Raw genomic sequence first — 24,369 nt, 5'->3', positions numbered from 1 at the left:
ATTTAAAAAATCTTAATCCTTCCAGTACTTATTAGCTGCTAAATACTACAGAGGAAATTATTTTCTTTTTGGAATACAGAGCTCTCTGCCAACATCATGACCACAGTACTCTCTGCTGACATCTCTGTCCATTTTAGGAACTGTCCAGAGTAGGAGAAAATCCCCATAGCAAACATATGCTGCTCTGGACAGTTCCTAAAATGGACAGAGATGTCAGCAGAGAGCACTGTGGTCAAGATTTCAGCAGAGAGCTCTGTGTTCCAAAAAGAAAATAATTTCCTCTGTAGAATTTAGCAGCTAATAAGTACTGGAAGGGTTAAGATTTATTAAATTGAAGTAATTTACAAATCTGTTTAACTTTCTGGCACCAGTTGATTTAAAAAAAAAAAAATAATTAATAAAAAAATAAAATAAAAAAAAGTTTTCACCGGAGCACCCCTTTGAAGCCGATAAAAATGTTACTGAATCTTATTAACCACAGTACATAAAGTGTCCGTCAAGAGACAGCGTTTGGGTGGTTTTAACACTATAGCTCAGGACAGCAGTGACTATAGAAGGTTTTAGCTACCAGCAAGACAGATTCTAAATCAGATCTTCTACAGATAGGATAATTTAACACTGGTAGAATTCACCCAACACCGGAAACACTAGGAAAGTTCTGCGCCGATTTCACTTGCGGCAGACCCCCATTGCCCTTAATGTAATTTTTCCTTTCTTTTAGTATGAAGCTTCCATAGCTGAACTGGATTCTGCCAGAAGATTAAACATGTTCGATCCTCAAGGCAGAGCGGAAATGGAACATCGCTTACTGTCCGCTGCAAAAAGCGCCAACTCTGGAGAAGGCTATTATAAGCGGAATTCAAGAATTTTGAACTGTGTTGGTTGCAGGTGTTCCACAAGTACAATACACCTATCTGAACAAAGCCCAAGGGCGTCAGCCAGATAATCTGTGAAATATCTCTGGCCAAGAAACAGAACCCAAACATGACTGCAACATTGAACTCCTTACGCGTCAACAAAAGGACATGGACGCACATTGGTGCAGATGCAACATTTATAGCTTATACCTATAGATCACCCTTTTGGGGGGAACCAATAATTACCCTTATTTTCCAATAACAACAACACACACCCATAAGCTTTATTAACAGCTACACAAACAATGAAACCAAGTCCCCTATACGAATAGGTTGTACACTTTTTCTTATACGAGTTAAAGGGGAACTCCGCTGCTCAGCGTTTGGAACAAACTGTTACGAACACTGGGGCCGGGAGCTCGTGACGTCATAGCCCCGCCCCCTCACACCATCATGCCCCGCCCCCTCAATGCAAGTCTATGGGAGGAGCGTGGCGGTGTGAGGTGTTTTTTTGCGCCCCGTAGATCCATGCGTCCGCTCCTCCCCCAGCTCTCCGAACATTTCCGAAGCTAGAACTGGGGCAAGGGGAGGGAGGAGGTACACGCCCCCTCCCTCATCTCCCCTCCCTGAGCTCGGCTGGACGCAGATCTCCACGGCACGCCCCCTCCCTGAGGACATAGATCGCCACGGCAGGTCCCCTCCCTCATCTCCCCTCCCTGTGGACGGTCTCCACGGCAGGTCCCCTCCCTTATCTCCCCGAGCTGAGGACGTAGAGCAGTGCTCCCAATGAGCTCTATGTGTAAAGGGGGACATAATGTACAGGCTCTTTAGCCCATGCAGTATGTCCTCCTTTAGCCCGTGCAGTATTGTCCCCTTTACACATAGAGCTCATTGGGAGCACTGCTATACGTCCTCAGCTCGAGAAGATGAGGGAGGGAACCTGCCATGGAGAGGGGGCGTTCCGTAGAGATCTGCGTCCAGCCGAGCTCAGGGAGGGGAGATGAGGGAGGGGGCGTGAACCTCCTCCCTCCCCTTGCTCTGCCCTCCCCCTGTTCTAGCTTCGGAAATGTTCGGAGAGCTGGGGGAGGAGCGGACGCATGGATCTACGGGGGCGCAAAATTTATGGCAGCAGCGGGAAATACGCTGCGTATTCCTCGCTCTCTATACCCACAGGGCATTCCGGCGGCAGCCCTATGTGTGCTGTGAGTTTTGGAGGCAGAGCCGCGCGTCACAAACACGACGGCACACGGCCCCGCCTCCAAAACTCACTACACGCATAGGTCTGCCGCCGGAAAGTCCTTTGGGTATAGAGAGCGAGAAATACGCAGCATATTTCCCGCTGCTGCCATAAATTTTGAGCAGTGTCAAATACGCTGCATATACGCCCTGTGGGAATGCACCCTTAGAGTTCGGAGTACCCCTTTAAAGCCTGCGCGCCACAGCAAGAGACTCTTCCCCCACTCTATGGGTCAGGTGTGTTCTATTAGAGTCTATATGAGTAAAAAGTCCATTATCCCAAACGAAAGTCCATTTACCAAAGTCCTGGTAAAATGTTGTGCAGGGTGCGATATCTTTTGGAATACATGTACGACTGTTTTACATTGAACCTCTTTAGGACCGCAACGTTTAGTAGAACATAGAGAAATATTTTACACTGAGCTCCTACTTTGATAGATAAAAAGATGTTCACATTTCTACTCAACCCATATATTCTAGACAAGAACAACATTTCATAGGTAAACTATTATGAGACCTCAGGGGTAAGTGCACATGGGACTGAATTGATGCAGAAAGTTTCCATAGTAATTCTGATCAAAGTCTGCAGGGAAAATTACAAAGGAAATAAAAAAAACTAAAAAATATATAAAAACACAGCGTATCATCCCCTATCTATAGGATATGACAGAATCCTGCACGGCCACCGCTACATTCATTCTCTATGGGGACGCTGGACGTTTCCAACTCAATTCGATTATCAGCCCCATGAAGGGTGAATGGGGCTGTAGTGGTGCAGGTGTGGGGCGCACCATTTATTCTAGTGACAGATATGTCCCTGTTTTCAGCTTGATCGAAACGCCCAATTTAAAAGGGGTACTCCGCTGCTCAGCGTTTAGAACAAACATTCATAGCCCCGCCCCTCATGACGTCACGCCCGCCGTCTCAATACAAGTCTATGGGAGGGGGCGTGACTGCTGTCACGCCCCTCCCATAGACTAGCATTGAGACGGTGGGCCATGATGTCATGAAGGGGCCGGGCAATGAAATCACGAGCTCTCGGCGCCGGCTCCAGCGTTCGGAACAGTTTGTTCGAAACTATGAGCAGCGGAGTACCCCTTTAAAGGCTATGGACACGTATTAAAAGCATTTTATCCATATGTAAATTCAAAATGTGTCATACTTTAGTCTGTGCAGCCTGTACAATGTGCTGTATATGTGTCCTATACATAGTTGTATACAGTATATGATTATCCCCAGGAGACGACTCTTCCCTCTTCCTCCTTGGAAAAGTTGCCGAGATGCCCACAGCAACCAGATTACTACTCATTTTTGAAAAGGCTTGTTAAAAATGAAAGAAGCGATCTGATTGGTTGCTATGGGCAACTCAGCAACTTTTCCTCCACACACGTTTTGATAAATCTCCCCCAATGTATTTAACCATTTATTAAAAAACATGCACTTTTTTTCCTTTTTTTTTTATAAATTTGGTGCAAGTATTTAAGCAGAGGCAAACTTTGGGAAAAATAACTTTATTTACACTGTTTTTTTTAACTGCTGGATAACAATTTTAAAGGGGTACTGTGGCGAAAAGTAACTTATCCCCTTGTCCAATAAGTGGAAGATTGGATAAGGGAATAAGTGGAAGATTGGAAGGGGGGGCTGGGGGCAACTGCTGGGACCCCCCGCAATCTCCTGAACAGGCCCCGGGTCCCTGAGAGGGGCCTGTACTAAGGTCGACACACGTTCTATTCATTTACTATGGGAGCACCGAAGAGACCCGAGTGCTGTTCATAGAAATGAAATGAGCGCATGTTGCCCGCAGCATGTGCTCCTTCTCAGAGCAATGGTCTGTTTAGGACAGTGTTTCCCAACCAGGGTGCCTCCAGCTGTTGCAAAACTACAACTCCCAGCATGCCCGGACAGCCTTTGGCTGTCCGGGCATGCTGGGAGTTGTAGTTTTTGCAACAGCTGGAGGCTCCCTGGTTAGGAAATACTGGTTTAGGAGATCGCGATGGGTACCATAGGTTGGACTCCTCATGATCTGACAATTATCCCCTTTCCTGTGGATAAAGCATATGTTCCTTTTCGCTGCCATCCCCCTTTAACGCACCTGAAATTAATGGCAAATCCCTCCTGCACTAAGAAGTGTTCTGCTCAGACCTAGCGCAGTAAGTAAACTATAATATACAGAAATCATTGATGCTGTTAAGTAGAGATGAGCGAACTTACAGTAAATTCGATTCGTCACGAACTTCTCGGCTCGGCAGTTGATGACTTATCCTGCGTAAATAAGTTCAGCTTTCAGGTGCTCCGGTGGGCTGGAAAAGGTGGATACATTCCTAGGAAAGAGTCTCCTAGGACTGTATCCACCTTTTCCAGCCCACCGGAGCACCTGAAAGCTGAACTAATTTATGCAGGAAAAGTCATCAACTGCCGAGCCGAGAAGTTTGTGACGAATCGAATTTACTGTAAGTTCGCTCATCTCTACTGTTAAAGAGACTGAACCGGGAGCCGTTCTACAGGAGAACACGTGTGGGCCGTACCGTTCTGAACATTAAGCAGTAAACCCTTATGTGACCAAACAAAATACAGGGGAGAACGCTTGAAGAGTAAAAAAAGCAGGATTTTAATTCAAAGTACAAAAAAAGGGATGAATACAGACAGTTGAAAAAAAAAGAAAAAAAAAGAATAATACAAGAGCTACACAACTACATTACAAGTTCATAAACCGCGTTTAGTGTCCCAGTGGATACATGGATAAATAAGAAGCTAAAAAAGGGTAGATTACCAGCTTTCTGATTTCTCTTTGTGACTCGAAGATTGTTCATCATCATCGCTGAAGTTCAGCTGCTCGGTGTAATCTACTTCACTTTGTGCTCCTGCAAGTGATCAGACAGATATATATATATAGTTATCAAAGTGTTCTAAAAGGCTTCGTCCTCATGAATAGTATTTTTTTGTACCCAATCACGGAGAAATGTGCATTCTTTTAAAGGCCTTAAACTGCGGCCCTCTAGATGTTCCAAAACTACAACTCCAAGAATGCCCAGATAGCCGTTGGCTTTTCAGGCATGCTGGGAGTTGTAGTTTAGCAACATCTGGAAGGTCGCAGTTTGGTGGCATCTGGTCTAAAACATAGGCAACCTGCAACGTTGAATGATTAAAGTGCTTGGAGCCTCAACCTTTCCGATTTTAAATTTTTTTGGTAAAACAGACAAAAATGTGTAAAAACTTACTATCATACGTCTGACTGGGCCAGAGAACGAGGCTGCAACCTTCTTTTTGGTACACTTTGTATTTGCCACAGCAGCGTGCACCCGTGTATTAGTTAGATGTGCTGGCTATTTTTCTTTTTGCTGCGCAATTTCGGGGGAATGGCACCCTCTGTAGCCGTGCAACCCTATCAGTTTTAAATTGATAGAGGATCCAGCATGTCACCCAGTAAGAGGCCTTATGCACAGCAGAGGTGAGTGAAATGAGTTAAGGTCACATCCAAAATGAGGACATCCCCACGTGGTGGATGGGGGACACGTTTTGATCAAAAAGTGCACCAAGATCCTCCATTTTTTGACCAATAGTGCTGCAACCTTCATTTTTGTAAACGAGGCCCCAGGGACCTGACAGGTTCCTTTTAAAACGACCTGCATTTTCTAAAGCAATAAACCACTACACTAAGTTGTGTTTTTTGAGCATAATTCTTCTTAAACATATTGTGTAAAATTTATTTACATGGATTTTTTACTTGCAGGGCTCAACACCTTCCACCTCCGCTGAACAGCTATCCGCCAGCATATACAGACCAGCAGGAAGACATTTACTTCAGCTCCCACTAAAGTGCATGTAACCCAGCACAGCCACTATAGAGTGTAGGAAGCTGTCTGCTCCAGTCTTTGTTCTCTGTAAGGGTACGTTCACACCAGCAGATTTTCGCAGCGTATTTCGCTGCGGATCCCCCGCTGAAGGACCCTTTGTATTCTGCCTTCACATGTGCCTGCTCGTAGCGGCAATACGCTGCTACGTGCAGACACACTGAAGCGATGTGCCAGTCGCCGCGCATGCGCGGTGTACTCGCACACATCGCGGCCGCTCCCCCTGCTCAATGAGCTGGGCCGAGGGCTGCCGCGATGTGTTAGTATACTGCGCATGCGCGTGGCGTCTCACACATCGCACTGTGTCTGCTCGTAGCGGTGTATTGCCGCTCCCAGCAGGCACATGTAAAGGCAGAATACAGAGGTCCTTCAGCGACGGATCCGCAGCGTAAAATACTTAGGGTGGGTTTACACTTGTGTATTTTCTGCTGCTGATTTTGCTGCCCATTGACTTTAATAGGCAGCAAAATCTGCTGAAGCAGATCTGCAGGAAAAAATACGCACATGTGAATGTTCCCTAATTGTGGCAAACCCCATATCAGTGAGGGTTCTGGGTAGAGATGAGCCAACTTACAGTAAATTCGATTCATCACGAACTTCTCGGCTCGGCAGTTGATGACTTTTCCTGCATAAATTAGTTCAGCTTTCAGGTGCTCCCGTGGGCTGCAAAAAGGTGGATACAGTCCTAGGAGACTCTTTCCTAGGACTGTATCCTCCTTTTCCAGCCCACCGGAGCACCGTAAAGCTAAACTAATTTGTGCAGGAAAAGTCAGCAACCGCCGAGCCGAGAAGTTCGTGATGAATCGAATTTACTGTAAGTTCACTCATCTCTAGTTCTGGGTGTTTCCATTGGGAAAGATTTATCAAAACCTGTGCAGAGGAGAAGTTGACCAGTTGCCCACAGGTCTTGATAAATCTCTCCCATAGTGCTCGCTGTAGAATGCTTCTATTTCCTCTTGCTCCCATTTCCAATGCACTAAACTGCACTCTTATCAGATACTTCATGTAACACTTACCCGCCCACCCTTCATCGGCCTCAGTGTCCAGATTATCCAGCTCCTTCAGTTCACTAGCACTGATAATGGAGGGACGTTCAATGCCCTCAGCCGCCCACGCTTGCGGTCGTCGCGGCTGCCTGAAAATACAACAAATCACAATTGAGCAAAGACAACTGTGCGGTGTACTAAAAAGCATTAAGGACAAACACAGTTTTGCATTTTTTCCCCCCCCTCTTTTGGAAACAGAATCATTTACAGAAATCACTATCCTAGAAATTGCTACTGATATTTCTGGCCTATGAAGCTTATCTAGGCTTACAGGGAACAGTGAGAAAAAATACTGCAAGACAAAATTATATAGTGGTATAAAAATGTAAAACTGCATCTGACCGTAGAGCACACGAAAAATAATTTAGCACAGTTAAATTCTATCGTATATGATACAATTACCCCCACAAACATATTCACGGCACATCCCGAGCTCACCTGTTGGCTTCAGCTGGTGTAGGATATCTAGTTTGTCCTTGGGCCGGGGGAAATGGGAGTCGAGGATACGAAGGGAACATCTGGGGGAAACAAAATTTGGAAGAAATCAGTAGTAAAAATTTTATTCGCCGCATCAGTCTAACGCAGTGTTTGCCAACCAGGGTGCCTCCAGATGTTGCAAAACTACAACTCCCAGCATGCCTGGACAGCCTTTGGCTGTCCAGGCATGCTGGGAGTTGTAGTTTTGCAACACCTGGAGGCTCCCTGGTTGGGAAACACTGGTCTAACACTACATACAAAGATGACGGTGTTCCTTACATTTCCAGCAAATTGAGGCATCATGCCTCTGTACTGAGGAGGTAGGCCCGGTTGCTGTCCATTCAGTTTTAGCTGTGGGGTTGTGGAACGTTTATCACCAATCTTGCTTTGATCTGCTGCCCCAGGAAGAGCGGGATGGGACGTTCCTTCCTCTCCAAGTGCAGCAGTTTCTTGGTCAGAAGGTGCCAGCGGAGTTCCTAGGTTCCTTCCTCCACCTTCCCGCCAACTGGCCACATCAGCTGTAGAGAGATAAGGGCAGTTAGAAAATTATCTTTATAAAAACAACAAATGGAAAAATAAAAAGGCAAAACAAAAAAACTTACATAAAACTGACTAAAAATGACAAATAAACAAAAAATAAATAAATAAAAGAATATAGGCCTTATAGGGGAAATATACCGTACATAGGCTGGAAATTGAGGGTCAGGGCTAGAGGGGGAAAAAAAAAAAATTGTAGCCACATGCAGTGGGATATTTGCATGTGGAAACTGCCCTGCAGTAAAGATTTTTTTTTAACTCCCCGCAGGTCAATTTCAGTAGAGAGTACAGATTTTCTCCAATGAATTCAAGGAGAATACGGCATCTGTCAACCAATCCCAGTGTTGCAGGTTGTTGAGGATAAAAAAAAAAATTATACACCTTATCAATTCCCTGGTCTTTCCCATCTGGCCTCCAAAGATGTGGATAAGTCACCACTGAAGGCCAGGGGTCAGACAAATATAAGCATATTTTGCCTTGGAAATTTCACAAACAAAATCAACAATGTACACAAAAAAATTTACACAGTTTTTTGGGTAAAATTAAAGAGTACCAGTCACCAAACTAAAAGAAAAAAGGAGATTTTTTGTTTGCTTACTGTAAAATCTCTTTTTCGAAGGATCCATTGGGGGACACAGACCGTGTGTGTATGCTGCTGTCACTAGGAGGTGTGACACTATGGTAATAAATTTTTTTGGCTCCTCCCAGCAGGATATACCCGCCTTCAGGCCCTGAGGTAATCAGTTTTAGTTCTAGAGCAATAGGAGAGGACCAACAGGTCAAAGGAAACCCAAAAAAACATAACTGAACACACTCTCGGACAGAGAACCAAAGGAAACCCTAAATAAGGGCGGGAGCTGTGTCCCCCAATGGATCCTTCGAGAAAGAGATTTTACGGTAAGTAAACAAAAATCTCCTTTTCTCTATCGGCTTCATTGGGGGACACAGACCGTGGGACGTACCAAAGCCGTCCCTTGGGTGGGCAGATAAGCAGTCATGCAGACGGCCGTTCCACTGCCGCCTGAAACACTCTACGGCCCAGACTAGCAACAGCCGATGCGAAGGTAAGAACTAGGTAGAAACTCGAGAAGTGTGTAAAAAACGACCAGGTAGCCGCCTTGCAAATCTGTGAGGCCAAGGCTCTATTCTGGAGAGCCCAGAATGCCCCCAACAAAAACGGGTAGAATGAGCCACAACCCTGAAAGGAGGAATCTTCCCCCTATAGCGAGCCTCCTAAATGGTGGACCGAATCCACCGAGAAAAGGTGGCCTTGGAAGCAAATTGTCCCTTACGACAACCTTCTGTAAGGACGAAACAGGAATCACACTGACGAAACGAAGAAGTGATGGAGAGATAAGACCGAACCGCCCGGACTGCATCCCGCTAGTGTAGTAGGCGCTCCTTAGGATGAGAAGGAGCAAGACAAAAAGACGGGAGGACAATGTCCTCATTGAGAGGAAAGGCCAAAATCACCCTAGGAAAAAAGGAAAGATCTGGCCAGAAAACAACCTTGTCCTGATGGATCACCAGAAACGGAGAACAGCAGGGGAGAGCTGCCAATTCAGACACCCTCCGGATGGAGGTGAGAGCAACAAGAAACGCCGCTTTCCAAGAAAGGAGGCAGAGAGACGCCTCTCTAAGGGCTCAAAGGGTTCACCTTGGAGGGAACTCAGAACCAGATTCAAGCCCCAAGGGGGGAGAGGGTGACCGATAAGGAGGAACAGAAAGCGCCACTCCTTGAAGGAAGGTCAGGACATGAGAATTAGAAGCCAGAGGCCGCTGGAAAAGAATAGAAAGGACCGAGACCTGACCTTTAAGGGAACTGAGAGACAACCCCAGTTCCAACTCGACTGCAAAAAGGAGAGAAGATGGGGAACCGAGAAGGTTACAGGAGATAAGTCCTGAGCTTCACACCAACAAAAATAAGCCCGGCAAGTACGGTGGTAAATACTTGCGGAGGAGGGCTTACGAGCCCTGAGCATGGTGTGAATGACTTGGGAAGACAACCCGCGGGCCCTCAAAACCGCGGTCCCAACCGCCACGCCGTCAAATGCAGCGACTGTAATTTGGGGTGGCAAAGAACCTGAAAGAGCAGGTCCGGACGGAGCGGAGGGCGCAGTGAAGCGTCGTCCAGCAGCCTGACTACGTCGGCATACCACGACCTTCGGGGCCAATCAGAATGGCGGGGACGTCCTCTGCTTTGAGCTTCCTCAGAACCCTGGGAAGGAGAGCAAGGAGAGAAAACAGAGAGGGCAGGGGAAACCCCGCCCAAGGAATCCCAATGGCAGCCACGGCTAGAGCCAGGGGGTCCCGGGACCTCAACACATATGAAAGAATATTCCGATTGTGCCGGACACAAAAGGGTCTCCGTCTAGAATGCCCCAAAGGTCGCAGATCTGCGCGAAGACTACTGGATGTAGAGACCACTCGCTGGGGTCGGCTGAGGAAGTCCGCTTCCCAGTGAACACACCCGGAAGGAACCGCCGAAAAAGGCCGGAAACATACGTTCCCTCCAGAGGAGAATCTTTGGCACCTCGGCAATGCTGCCGAACTGCGAGCGCCGCCGTGCAGACTGATGTCGAGGCGTTGTCTGACTGGATGCGGACAGAACGGGACAGAAGATGGGACTCCCAATTAAGAAGACAGAAGAATCGCCCCCAGGTCCAGAATGTGTATTGGAAGAAGGGCTTCCCGGAGAGGCCAGAGGTCCTGCACTGACCAATCCCTGAACACACCGCCCCAGCCCGACAGAGTGGCATCTGTCGTGACTACCTGCCCGTGTAGGGAAGGAATGGTCACCCCTGAAGAAGAAGGGGGAAACAGCCACCAGAGCAGAGACTGACAGATCTGACGAGGGAGAGCAACCTTGCGATCAAGAGACAGAGGAGATCTGTCCAATAGAGAGAGAACCGCCAGTTGAAGGGGACAGTAATGAAAACTGGGCAAAGGGTACGGTCTCCATGGCCGCTAACACCCAACCTTAGACTTCCATACGAATTCGGATGGAAACCGGGGCCTTGGCCAGAAGAGAGCGGACTCCAGACAGGAGCGTCAGACGGTTGTCCAGCGGAAGACAAATCTGGCCAGAGACCGTGGAAGTGAGGTCCCAGAACATCAGAGACTGGGTGGGAGAGAGAACCGACTCGTCTCGGCTGAACATCCACCCAAAGCGATTCAGGGTCTGAAGTGTAAGATCCACAGTCTCTAGAGTCTGGACTGATGAGAGCCTTGATGAGAAGGTCGTCCATGTAAGGAATCACCGAGACTCCGCACAACCGCAACAGGACTATCACTGGGGCAAAGACCCGATGAGCAGTGGCCGGACCAAAGGGTAGGCTACGAAATGAAAAAGCCCCTCCGGAACCGGAAGGCGGAGGAACCGCAGATGGCAGGGAAATATAGGAATATGAAGGTAGGCATCCTTGACGTCCACCGAGGAAGAAACTCCTCTAGTGCCCTGGATGCCACGGAAGTGTCAGAGAAGATGGCGGTGAGACGCTTGAGGCCCAGAATCGGCCGCACCGAACCACCTTCCTGTGAGATCACAAAAAAAGGTGGAATAAAAAAACCCTGCAAATATTCCCCTGTAGGAACGGGGACAATGACTCACTGGGCAGGGACTAGAGGGCCTCCTGAAACTGCTTCCCGGAGGAGAAGACCGGGGTGTTCGGGACTTGTGTTGAAAAAGTAAGAGACGACCTCCCATCCGAGAAAAACCTGCGGGTGGTGGCTGCACTCCATGTGGAAGTGGGATTGCGGTTACCCCATTTGGTCAGAACGGTTGGTGTCCGACTTCCAAGACAAACGCGCCCGGAACGAGGGAGACCTCTTGTCCCGCGAAGGTGCCTGCCGAGACCCCTTATTGGGGCCAAAGGTCCGAAAGGAAGAGGACTTCCCCTGGGAAGAAAAGCAAGCCTTATTTTGAGGAAACAAGTAACTTTTACCCCCCGTCGCCACAGAGATAATCTCGTGAAGGCGCTTGTCAAAGAGACGGGTACCAGTAAAAGGCAACTTGGTAAGAGACCTTTTTGCAGGCGGCATCCACATCCCACGCCCTAAGCCACATGGGGTGACGGAGGGCCGCTAGGAGACCCACAGCAAAGGCAGCACCACAGACTGACTGCATGGAAGCTGTGCACAGAATTCCCCAGTATTGGAGAACCAAAGCAAGATAGATCCTCCGGGGGAAATCCCGCCAGGATACCCAGACTGAGTTGTGGGCACCACAACAATAGGGCCTCGGACCCAGAGCCTGCTGCGTCCGAGGTTAACTCCGCCAAGGACTCCACCGTCTGGTCTGTCGAGTCCTTGAAGGCAGCTGCTTCTGCCAGCAGCAGTGTAGTAGCTTAGAGATGCGGGAAATTGGTGGAACCATTGAGAGAGGGGAAACCACCTTAGGGGCAAGGTCCTTGACAAATAGGTAACGCACTTGAACCCTCTTCATTCCCGTGAACCTCTTGTCCGGATGTTGCATGCAGATTCCAGAAGGATGTGAAGTTCAGCGTGAGAGCTGAACCCTCGAGGTGCTGGTTGAGCACGATGAAAGGATACTTCAGGAGTAACGTCCGAAGACCTGGGTCCTCTAAGTGAAAGGAGTCTCATACGGTCGCAACCAATGAGTTCACCATTTCAACTATATCCGAGCGGTCCTCTGAGTCAGATGCCGATTCGGAAGCCTCATCCGCCAGTTCACCAGGAGAAAGTGAACGCATGGAGGTAGCCCTGGAGGGGGGCGACCCTGACCGGGTACGCGGCTCTGGCGGGGCAGAGCGGCGATTCCGGAAACGTCCTCTGGAGGAGCGATGTCTGTGACCAGATGACACGGGGAGGCGAGACCCATGGAGGGACGTCCACGTCTACCTGGAGATTCAATGTAAAAAAGTCAGACAAAACACCCCTAGTACCCTTCGTGAGAGCGAGAGGTTTGTGTAAAAGAGGAGTGGGACCCACCAGAGGGCCGGCGCAGGGAAGACCTCTTCCAGGTAGACACTATGTCACGTGAGGCCTCAGCCACCACAAGGGGGACTTGAGTCAAGTCAGCCATATACTGGGATAGGAAGAAAACCCAGGCTGAAGGGGTGGCCGAATCCACCGGAGTAGTAACATCCGGGGAGACTGGGGGGTCAGGGGGGAGCAGTGGAGCAGGCAGAGTCAGTGGGCATTTTAGGAATAATATGTTAGAGACTAGCAGTCTAGTTGTCAGGGGCGTTCCCAGAGCAGGGGCACTGCTGATTGGCCCCCGCCACCTGGATCGCGCACACAGCGCTGATTGGAGGGCGATGCACGCCTCCAGTAAGCTCCGGCAGCCCTGTGGGCAGAGCTACAGCGTCCCGGCCACCGAGAAGAACCAGAGTAATGGCGCCCGCTCCATGCCCCGAGCGCACATGCTAGCCGCTAGAGTTGAGCAAACTTACAGTAAATTCGATTCGTCACGAACTTCTCGGCTCGGCAGTTGATGTCTTGTCCCGCATAAATGAGTTCAGCTTTCAGGTGCTCTAGTGGGCTGGAAAAGGTGGATACAGTCCTAGGAGACTCTTTCCTAGGACTGTATCCACCTTTTCCAGCCCACCGGAGCACTTGAAAACTGAACTCATTTATGCAGGTTAAGTTATCAACTGCCGAGCCGAGAAGTTCGTGACGAATCGAATTTACTGTAAGTTCGCTCATATCTAGCCGCATATGCGCCTGCGGGGAAGTGAGCGGGCGCCACACATATCCACCGCCCAAGGCGCTTCATGTGCCCGACAGTATAATTCACCACACACACTGCAAGGAAGCGCCCCCCCCCCCCCCCCCCGAGAGTTCCAGCCCCTGGGGGCGGAGCTATGTACAAGTCGGGGACGAAGGAGTAATGGCACCCACTCCCTGTCCCGAGCCCACATGACAGCACATATGCGCTCGGGGGAAGTATGCGGGCGGCATACATACCGGCAGCAGCTGCCGGAGAAAATCCAAGTAAGCCGGTGCTCCGTGCGCTCGGCCAGAAAAAAGCGCCGCGGCTGTCGCATATAAGGCGCTGCGGCACAGCCGCATAGTAAGAACAGTCACACACAGTGAGGAAAGTAAACACACTTACACACAGTGTAATAAAGAAATTATGCCCCCAAAGATGCCACTGCTCGCCCCAGTACCACCCAGCCCCAAAAACCTGAAAGGTGGGCCAAAAACTGAGGGTCTCCAGAGGTTGCAAGTCCTTGCACCTAGGGGAGGAAGGTAAATGTACTCACCTCAGTCAGAAGAAACTTACCTAATGGAGTCTTCTGTGAAGTCTTCAGTCAGCTTTTTGTCCCTGCATCACGCCTAGCTGCTATGCGCGAGCGAGGCGAGCAGAGAAATAGGGGGACCCAGACCCATGAGGTACCAACCCAGGCGCTGACCATTGGCGAGAGGGGGTTAACAGCGCATATACGCAATGTCTGTGCCCCCTTACTCCCAATGGGGCAACAGGGAACCGCAGTCCCCGAGTCCCCACCTGAAAACATGAAAGAAAAAGGAATGAAAAAAAAAACTAAACATGTCCCTATACTAGAAAAAACAATAAATCAGAAGCCCTGGTCTGGAGAATTCCAGACCATGTCCACCTCCTGCAAGACACTAAGCTAAAACTGATTACCTCAGGGCCTGAAGGCGGGTATATCCTGCTGGGAGGAGCAGACTTTTTATTACCATAATGTCACACCTCCTAGAGACAGCAGCATACACCCACGGTCTGTGTCCCCCAATGGAGCCGATAGAGAAAGTAGATTTTTTATGCTTACTGAAAAATCTCTCTCGGAGGATTCATTGGGGGACAGAGACCATAGGTATATCTTGCTGCCACTAGGCATACAAAAAGAAGTCGGCCCCTCCTGGCAGGATATACCCTGCCTACTGACTGAGCTTATCAGTTTAGTCCCAAAGCAGAACCGGCAGAAAAAGGAACCAGACAAAAAAAAAAAAAAAATCGAACACAACCCCTCAGACAGAAAAACCGAACTATAGTAAACAAAACAAAGGGTTGGGGGTGCTGTGTCTCCCAATGGATCCTCTGAGAAAGATTTAATGGTAAGCATAAAAACAATCTACTTTCTCGGTCGGCTCCATTGGGGGACACAGAGACCATGGGACGTACCAAAGCAGCCCCTGGGTGTAAAAAGTACCCAAAACAGATTCAGGCAGAGGACTGAGCCACTGCCGCCTGCAACACCTTGCGACTCAAACCGGCATCAGCGGATGCAAAAGTGTGCACCTGGTAGAATCTGGAGAAGGTGTGAAAGACGACCAAAAGCCCTATTGCATAGCGCCCAAGAAGCCCCAACGGAACGTGTGGAATGCGCAGTCACTCCAAAGGGTGGGACCTTTCCCTTATGACGGTACGATTCAGAGATGGTGGAACGGAGCCACCGCAAAATGGTCACCTTGGAAGCCGGAAGACCCTTGCGACGACCCTCCAGAATCACCATACCGAATGGAGGTAATGGCGATTAGGAAGGCACCTTCCAGGGGAAGCGTCCCAAAGAAGTTCAAACTGAGCTTCTCTCAAAGCACCGAGCACCAGGTTGAGATCCCAAGGAGGTGTGGGAGACAGATACGGTGGAGCCGCATGCGCCACGCCATGCAGGAAGGTGCAGACGTGAGGGTTAGAAGCCAATGGCCGTTGAAAGAATAGAAAGACGAAACTTGACCTTTAAGGGAGCCGAGCGCCAAACGCTAATCAAGACCAGATTGCAAGAAGACACAGAAAGGAAAAGATAACCAGAGAGACGGACTGAGCCTCAAACCACTTGAAATAGGCCCACCAAGGGCAGTGGTAAATGCTAGCGGAGGAAGGCTTACGAGCCTGCAGCATGGTGCAAATCACCCCGGAAGAAAACCCCCGAGCCCTAAGAACCGTGGTTTCAACCGCCACGCCGAATTATGTTGGCATACGACACGCGTCTGGGGCCACCAGAATGGCGGGGACGCCCTCCGCCTTGAGTTTCCTCAGAACCTGAAGGACGACCATGGAATTACGAGCGCGTCCACCACCAGATGGTCGCGTGACTCTGCTAGAAAGCAGGGAACCTGTCTGTTGTGGCAAGACTCAAAGAGATCCATGCCGGGGTCCCTCCCTCCCCCAAAGAGCGCAGATCTGCCCGAACGCCGCCGAGTGGAGAGACCACTCCCCCGGAGGAGCGGCTGAGAAAGCCTGTTTCCCAATTTTCCACGCCCGCAATGGAAATCGGGCAGAGAGCAGGCACTCAAGTCACAGCCCAGAGCAGAATATGGAGACTTCCTCCATTGCTGAGGGGCTACATGTGCCACCCTGCAGATTGATCTTAGCCACTGCCGTGGCATTGTACTCGAACGGGATGACCCTGAAGGAGGATCTACCAATGGATGAGGCAAAGAAAAATGGCACGGATCTCCAGAAGATTGATGGGAAGGCGAGCCTCCTGAAAGGACCAGCGACCCAGGACAATCAGGTCGGGAAACACACCTCCCCAACCCAGGAGACCTGCATCGGTCGTGACCACCTGCCAGTGGAGGGGAAGAAACTACCGCCCCTGGAGAAGGAGGGGAGAGTGGAGCCACCACAGAAGAGACCGGCGAACCGAGGGGGGGCAGAAGAATACGGCGATCCAGTGCGGATGGCAACTTATCCCACCGGGCCAAGATGGCTGGCTGGAGACAGCGGAACTGGGCGAAAGGTACCGCCTCTGTCCGGCCCAGCACCTCCATGCAGTAGCGAATCGGAACAGGAGAGGTGCGTCGTAGTTGAAGGACACCCTCTGACAGGTAGTGCAGCTTGTCCTGTGGAAGAGGAACACAGGCAGGCGGACAGAGTCTGCACAGTGAAATGAAGGCTCTTTAAGTTTTGGGACCGGGACAGAGCTTTGATCAAAAGATCGTCCAGGTAAGGGAGGATTGAGGTCCTCAGAGCCTGAAAAATGGCAATCACCGCCATAACTTCGGTGAAAACCCTGGGAGCCATGGCCAGGCCAAAGGGAAGAGCCACGAACTGGAAGTGGTGGTTGAGCAACTTGAGCTCCAGAATGGGGGACTACAAACAGATTGAGTAGAAGTCCGAAAAACGCTACCCTGGAGGAATTGGAACAATCACCCCGAGCAATGAGGGTACTCAAAGAGACCTGAAAAGGCAGCCACCAAAGGGGAACGAGGAGGACGGGATCTGAAGAATCGGTCCTGGGGAAAAGAAGCAAACTCTATCCGGTAACCATCGGATATGACTTCCCGAACCCAGGAGTTCTGAACCTGCGCTAGCCAAATGTCCCAGAAGAGAGAGACATCTTCCCACCCGAGAAGAGGATATGGGTGGGGGCGTCCCTTCAGGTAGAGGGAGGCTTACGGTTACCAAACTTGGCTGAGAAACCGCCAGCACGGTTGTCTTGCTTCCAGGAAGGACATGCCTTGAAGGAAGGGGCTGTGTGTGCTTGGGAGGGTGCCTGTTCGGGAGGATGATCCGATGCAAAGGACCGAAAGGAAGCAGTCTTCAGACGGGAGTTGGAGCGCCGGCGTTTGTCCTGCGGCAGCAGAGAGCTTTTACCTCCATTAGCTTCGGATACGATCTCATCTAGCCGTTTCCCAAAAGCCGAGAACCTGAAAAGGGCAACTCAGACTTTTTTGAAGCAGCATCTGCATCCTACACCTTCAGCCACATGGAGAGACGAATCACAACCAAGTTACCTAAGGCAAAGGCCGTACATGGTGTGGACTCCAAAGTCGATCTTCTGGTGTGCCGGATCCTTAAAGGACGCTGCATCCACTAGAGGCAGAGTAGTCGACTTGGACTCTGAGGATCAATTGCTGCCGGCAGCAGCGTCCACTTGGAAATCAGATCCTGAGAGAAGGGAAACAGATTGGATCTTCGTAATCCCTAGAAACAGTTTATCCGAATGCTTCCAAGCCGCATCTACCAAGGCATCAAATTCAGCATGAGAACTGAAAACCTTGGGGGAACGCAGAGAGCGGCAAAAAGAAACTTCTGGATCAGGATCCGAAGTTCTTGGGTCCTCCAGATGAAGTGTCCCTGATGGCCGACACAAAGCTGTCTATTATAATCAGACACAGCAGAGTGGCCATCATGATCTGAGGTGGATTTCCACTCGTCATCCGCTACTTCCCCTGGAGAGTGGGAGCGTGCAGGGGTAGCCTTGGACTGAGGCGTATTAGACTTGGAACGAGGAGTTGGAGACCTGGGATGGTCACCAGGGGAGCGGCCCCTAGAGTGGGGGCACTGCCGGCAAGCTGGGGAATAGGAGCAAGATCTACAAGAAAAATGTCTCTCGATTACGCAACTCTGGAGAAGAGCCCAACAAAATCACTTTAGGGCGCTTGTGAGAGCACTGGAAGTGGGGGTCAGGAGAGACTGAGCGGGACTCCCTTGGGGTTGTGCGCAAGAAAGACCACTCAAGGCAGAGGCCACTGATCTGGAGAACCTAGCCAGGTCGGAGATACACTGAGAAAGGGAAGAAACCCATTCTGGGGGAGGGGCTGACACCGCGCGTTCCAGGTGGACATCCTGAGAGGCAGGCACAGGAGGGAAGGTGCGCGTGATGGAGCAGGCGGAACAGGTGGATCCAGTGGAGCCATCCGGCATTTTGGTCTTGCAGCCCACGCAAGAGTAGTAGGTGACTAAGGCTGTGGCCTCCTGTCTGGGGTCGGACATAGGTGATAGTAAGGAAGCAGTCAAGCAGCTGGAGCTGAGAAGCAGGCTGTTGCTGTCCTGTGTCCGGAGATGAAGAGGCAGGCAGCCGGTGAGGTGGAGGGACTACAGGAGTACAGAAGCCCCCCCCAAAGCACACACACCGAGCTGATATCAGTGACCCTGTGCCAATAGGCTATTTGCTAGCAGCAGGTGGCGGCCGGGAGCCCTGCCAGCGCTCCCAAATACAGGGAATAAGTTCCGGACTAGGCCGCAGCCTTGGCCTGAATTTCTGTTTAAGAATTTTTAAACGTTATGGCTGAGTAATTTTGGAAATACTTATTAAAAAATGTATGAAAAATCCTCCTGGGGCCCCAGGTATAAGGGTCCCCCAAAGCAAGGAAGGAAAATGAAGGGGGAGAGGGAAGATACTCACCCCAGTGACCAGCACATACTCACCTAAGATGTCTTCAGCCAGCTATTTGTCACCAGCATCATGTCAGGCTGAGACAGCAGGACGAGCAGGTGCAACCCCAGGCGCTGGCCACTGGCGGGAAGAGGTTACCGGAGCATACTGTGTCCCGTGCCCCTTAGCCGCATATGGGGAACAGGTAGCGCCATGCTCCTGAACCCCCACCTAAAAACAAGAAAATAAAAAAGGAGAAAAGAACCTACAACAGGCCCTAGCTATAAAATAAAAAAGAAGACCAGGTGTCGAGAGCTCCAGACCTGTGTCTGCCTCTTATTGACACTAATCTAAAACTGATTAACTCAGTCAGTAGGTGGGGCTGTGCAATTTAGGTGGAGTGGCACCCTCTGTAGCTGTGCACCCCTCCCTTTTTCACAAAGTTTTTTAAATGGATAGTGGATCCAGCAGGTCACCCAGTCAGAGGCCATATGCCCAGCAGAGGTGAGTGAAATGAGTGTTAGGGTCCATCCAAAATGAGGCCACCTCCCGCATGGTGGATATGGGGGGGGGGGGGGAACGACACACATTTTGATCAAAAAGTGCACTAAGAGCTTCCATTTTTTGACCAAGAGTGCTGCTGCAACCTTTTTTGCATATCCTTCCGGGAGGGGCTAACTTTTTGTATGCCCGGTGTCGGCCTCCTAGTGGTAGCAAGATATACCCACGGTCTGTGTGTGTCCCCAATGGAGCCGCCCGAGAAATTTTGTTTAAGGGCAGGAGGGGTGTTAGGAGTAGTTAGAGAATATAATCTGAGTTATATTAGAAAATATGGTTGGATGACAGGTACACATTATCATAAACTCTAAAGACACATAATTGATGGATAAATTACTTTGTGGCCGTAAACTGGGTCCAGGTCCATAGTTATCATCCGTTGCTTCTTTCTCTTTCTTTTCTGGTTCCCCAGCTGCCTGCAGACTGGGGAATTCTTGCTGGAAGTATCGGTTCACAGGAGGAACACCTGGAGAGAAGACATCTCGACATTACAAGCAGGAATACAGTCAACTATCCCTCTACCATAGAACAAGATTATATGTTGTACACTAAGCATTAGAGAGGCAACTAAATAACGGCAAGCAATGCACGCTGCAGTGTTACATGATATATCCTGAAATATGGACTAGATGGGCAAAAAAATGTCAATCATTACTGTAACGGACCGTTTCTGCACACAAGGGGTTAAAAACAGTTTAGGCGATAATCCCACTTTTCAGAAACACAGGCACAGCTACTGCAGAACACCAAACTTCCGAACTGGATACAAAATAGCACTCCAAACTGGAACCGCACGAATAGCTGCTAACAGACCAACAGGAAAAGCTCCCAAGTGGCTTACACTCCTGGCAATCAGTCTCTAATAGCATACAGTGAATCCCCCCCAAGAACGAGACAAGGCTCTGTGTTGAGGGTCAAGCAGTGGTCTGATTTTAATGGGGCTACCTGGCCGGTATTTATGCAGGTCTCCACCAGGTGGACACTCCCCTAGGGGACCTGATGGAAGACTGTAAAACATAGTGGACAGTAGCCAATCGCAGTGGCTTCAACATAAGCCCTTCCCACTTTACCCATACCTCCCTCCTCTCTATCCCCCAGACTACTGGGATGAAATCCAATTATCTCCAGGGATAGAGGCAGACTCCATTGAGCACATGGTTGCAAAAAGACATAAAACTACACAATGCCACAATTACTACATAAAACATATACATGCAACATATCCCCAGATAGCTTAGGACTGAGCGCACATTATCAAATGGTGCTCAGACCACACACATATAGTTCAATTGCCATGGAGCTAAAGTCTTTCCCATAGTCTTTCATTATATGAATGGGCTCCATGGCATAGTTATCTGGGGTATTACCGCTCACACAGGGCAAGTACCGAATGACCCCACTGTACTTAAAGGGCCAGAATGAGTGACATACACTCTGGTATGGCTGAATAGTGTTTTTAAAGAGCCCAATCTCCCAGGGCCATAGTCCAAAGGCAGCAGGCGGGCAACCAGGCTTCTCCAATGCAATGTGGCGAGATTGGTTTCCTCACAATTACCATCACAACTGTTGTAACTTGTTAAACATCCCATTCAAAGACCTGTGCATTACAGGGTCTATAACAAGAATAAAAGTTGCCACAAAAAAAGAAAGGTGTCCAGCGCAATCTCAAAGCAATGCATCTTTATTTAGCCATCAGACATGGACAGTGCACAGGTGACACGTTTCTGTCACTGTTTGCGGCCTTAGAATAAAAGTTATCACCTATCCAATGGCTAAACAAACTGATCGTGTACCAGCAGTCGTTCCCACGCCCATCAAGAGAATGAAGACTCTTTGTTCCGAAAGTGACTGGAGTGTCAGTGTGCATGTTTGGTAATATCTCTACTCTCTATGGGACGTCACAGTGTAGTACAGCACTCAGCAATGTTCTTAAAGGATACCTCCGGGATGTACAACTTATCCCCTATCTTAAGGATAGAGGATAAGTGTTAGATCGCTGGAGGTCCGACTGTTGGGGCCCCCCCCCCCCCGTGATCTTCCGAACGGAGCCCCAGCTCTCTGCATGAAACAGGCATTTTCAACCACCGTCGGAAGCTGCGGCCGACACGCCCCCTCCATACAGTTCTATGGCAGAGCCGGAGCGCTGCTTTCGGCAATCTCTGGCTCTGCCATAGAACTGTATGAAGGGGGTGTGTCATGCTGTGGTCGAAAAAGCTCATTCCATGCAGGGAGCCGGGGCTCTGTTCGGGAGATCTCGGGGGAGGGGGCGTCGCTTAACTGACCCGCCGCGATCTAACACTTATCCCCTATCGGAAAGGGGAATAAGTTGTACATCCCAGAATTATCCTTAAAGTCACAGAGGGTGAATGAAGAGGTAGCTGAGCGTGCCCTTTCTGGCTCCAACTACCCAGGGGAGACACGGTCTCTGTCTTTGGATTGGCAGGGGGTCTCAGCAGTCTGACCAAGACAGAACAGCTAGTTATTCCTTATCCTGTGTATAGGCGATACATTTACATTTTATAATAGCCCCTTTAATATGGAAACACGACTAACTGGCTCCACCTGGGAAGACTTCACACAAGAATTCAGTTTGAATGACTGGAAACATTGGGCCTGATATTGGATTAATGAAAAGTTGAGAAACACAATTAATCTCCAAGGTGTTATATGGGGTAGGGGGTCAGGGCACTGTGCGGGTCACAGTAGACCGCCCCTTCATGGACCTTGCTTTGAGCACTGGAGCTCAGACACGCTGGAAAAAAGGACCTTCCCTTCCAATCCCTGTACAGGCCCATAACTTTATCCCTATCCACTTCTATAGAAGATGCAATGCAGTAAGCAGCCTTCTCTGGGCACCCACCTGCCATTTGCAATGTACAATGAGGGAGATTTATCAAACTGTGAGAAAAAAAAACATTCCCATAGCAACCAATCACAGCTCAGCTAACAAAGCTCTAGTAATGTGAAAGCTGAGCTGGGATTGGTTACTGTGGGAAAATCACTTTTTCTCTCACAGTTTGTTAAATCTGGACCCAATAACACAAGACTTTGGTTTGGGATAACGGGTACTTAGCTGAATTTTGTAGGCTGAGAGAGTACATTAACCCCTTAAGGACCAGGCCATTTTACACCTCAGGACCAGAGCGTTTTTTGCACATCTGACCACTGTCACTTTAAACATTAATAACTCTGGAATGCTTTTACTTATTCTGATTCTGAGATTGTTTTTTCGTGACATATTCTACTTTAACATAGTGGTAAAATTTTATGGTAACTTGCATCCTTTCTTGGTGAAAAATCCCAAAATTTGATGAAAAATTTGAAAAATTTGCATTTTTCTAACTTTGAAGCTCTCTGCTTGTAAGGAAAATGGATATTCCAAATAAAAAAAAAATTGATTCACATATACAATATGTCTACTTTATGTATGCATCATAAAATTGACGAGTTTTTACTTTTGGAAGACACCAGAGGGCTTCAAAGTTCAGCAGCAATTTTCCAATTTTTTACAAAATTTTCAAACTCAATATTTTTCAGGGACCAGTTCAGGTTTGAAGTGGATTTGAAGGGTCTTCATATTAGAAATACCCCACAAATGACCCCATTATAAAAACTGCACCCCCCAAAGTATTCAAAATGACATTCAGTCAGTGTTTTAACCCTTTAGGTGTTTCACACGAATAGCAGCAAAGTTAAGGAGAAAATTCACAATCTTCATTTTTTACACTCGCATGTTCTTGTAGACCCAATTTTTTTATTTTTACAAGGGGTAAAAGGAGAAAATGTATACTTATATTTGTAGCCCAATTTCTCTCGAGTAAGGACATACCTCATATGTCTATGTAAATTGTTCGGCGGGCGCAGTAGAGGGCTCAGAAGCGAAGGAGCGACAAGGGGATTTTGGAGAGTACATTTTTCTGAAATGGTTTTTGGGGGGCATGTTGCATTTAGGAAGCCCCTATGGTGCCAGAACAGCAAAAAAAAAAACACATGCCATACCATTTTGGAAACTAGACCCCTTGAGGAACGTAACAAGGAATAAAGTGAGCCTTAATACCCCACAGGGGTTTCACGACTTTTGCATATGTAAAAAAAAAAAAAAAAAGATTTTCACAAAAATGTGTGTTTCCCCCCAAATTTCACATTTTTGCAAGGGTTAATAGCAGAAAAGACCCCCCAAAATTTGTAACCCCATCTCTTCTGAGTATGGAAATACCCCATGTGTGGACGTCAAGTGCTCTGCTGGCGCACTACAATGCTCAGAAGAGAAGGAGCGCCATTGAACTTTTGGGAAAAAAATTGTTTGGAATGGAAGTCAGGGACCATGTGCGTTTACAAAGCCCCCCGTGGTGCCAGTGTAAATTTTTTTATTTTTTTACACTAACAAGCTGGTGTAGCCCCAACTTTTCCTTTTCATAAGGGGTAAAAGGAGAAAAAGCCCCCCAAAATTTGTAGTGCAATTTCTCCCGAGTACGGAGATACCCCATATGTGGCCCTAAACTGTTTCCTTGAAATACGACAGGGCTCCGAAGTGAGAGCGCCATGCGCATTTGAGGATTAAATTAGGGATTGCACAGGGGTGGACATAGGGGTATTCTATGCCAGTGATTCCCAAACAGGGTGCCTCCAGCTGTTGCTAAACTCCCAGCATGCCTGGACAGTCAGTGGCTGTCCGGAAATGCTGGGAGTTGTTGTTTTGCAACAGCTGGAGGCTCCGTTTTGGAAACACTGCCATACAATACGGTTTTCATTTTTATTGGGGGGACAGTGTAAGGGG

The 24,369-nt window shown here is 48.8% G+C and overlaps 1 protein-coding gene across 5 annotated transcripts in view; it reads right to left on the bottom strand.

The window, feature by feature from the left end:
* The window catches only part of PRRC2C (proline rich coiled-coil 2C), a 113,376-nt gene that overhangs the window by 63,103 nt on the left and 25,904 nt on the right, over positions 1-24,369 (bottom strand). For all 5 annotated transcript variants that reach the window (XM_056523246.1, XM_056523245.1, XM_056523248.1 and 2 more), the window contains exons 5-9: positions 19,930-20,058; positions 7,747-7,985; positions 7,429-7,508; positions 6,961-7,079; positions 4,864-4,954 (exon numbers count right to left, since the gene is read on the bottom strand). In XM_056523246.1, the coding sequence (XP_056379221.1) occupies positions 4,864-4,954; positions 6,961-7,079; positions 7,429-7,508; positions 7,747-7,985; positions 19,930-20,058 (658 nt within the window). The remainder of the gene's footprint in view (positions 1-4,863; positions 4,955-6,960; positions 7,080-7,428; positions 7,509-7,746; positions 7,986-19,929; positions 20,059-24,369) is intronic.

The sequence above is a fragment of the Hyla sarda genome, chromosome 6 (genome assembly GCF_029499605.1).
Source record: "Hyla sarda isolate aHylSar1 chromosome 6, aHylSar1.hap1, whole genome shotgun sequence".
NCBI classification, from domain to species: domain Eukaryota; kingdom Metazoa; phylum Chordata; class Amphibia; order Anura; family Hylidae; genus Hyla; species Hyla sarda.
Note: the sequence above shows the minus strand (reverse complement) of the source record. Positions and strands in the feature narration are given on the sequence as shown.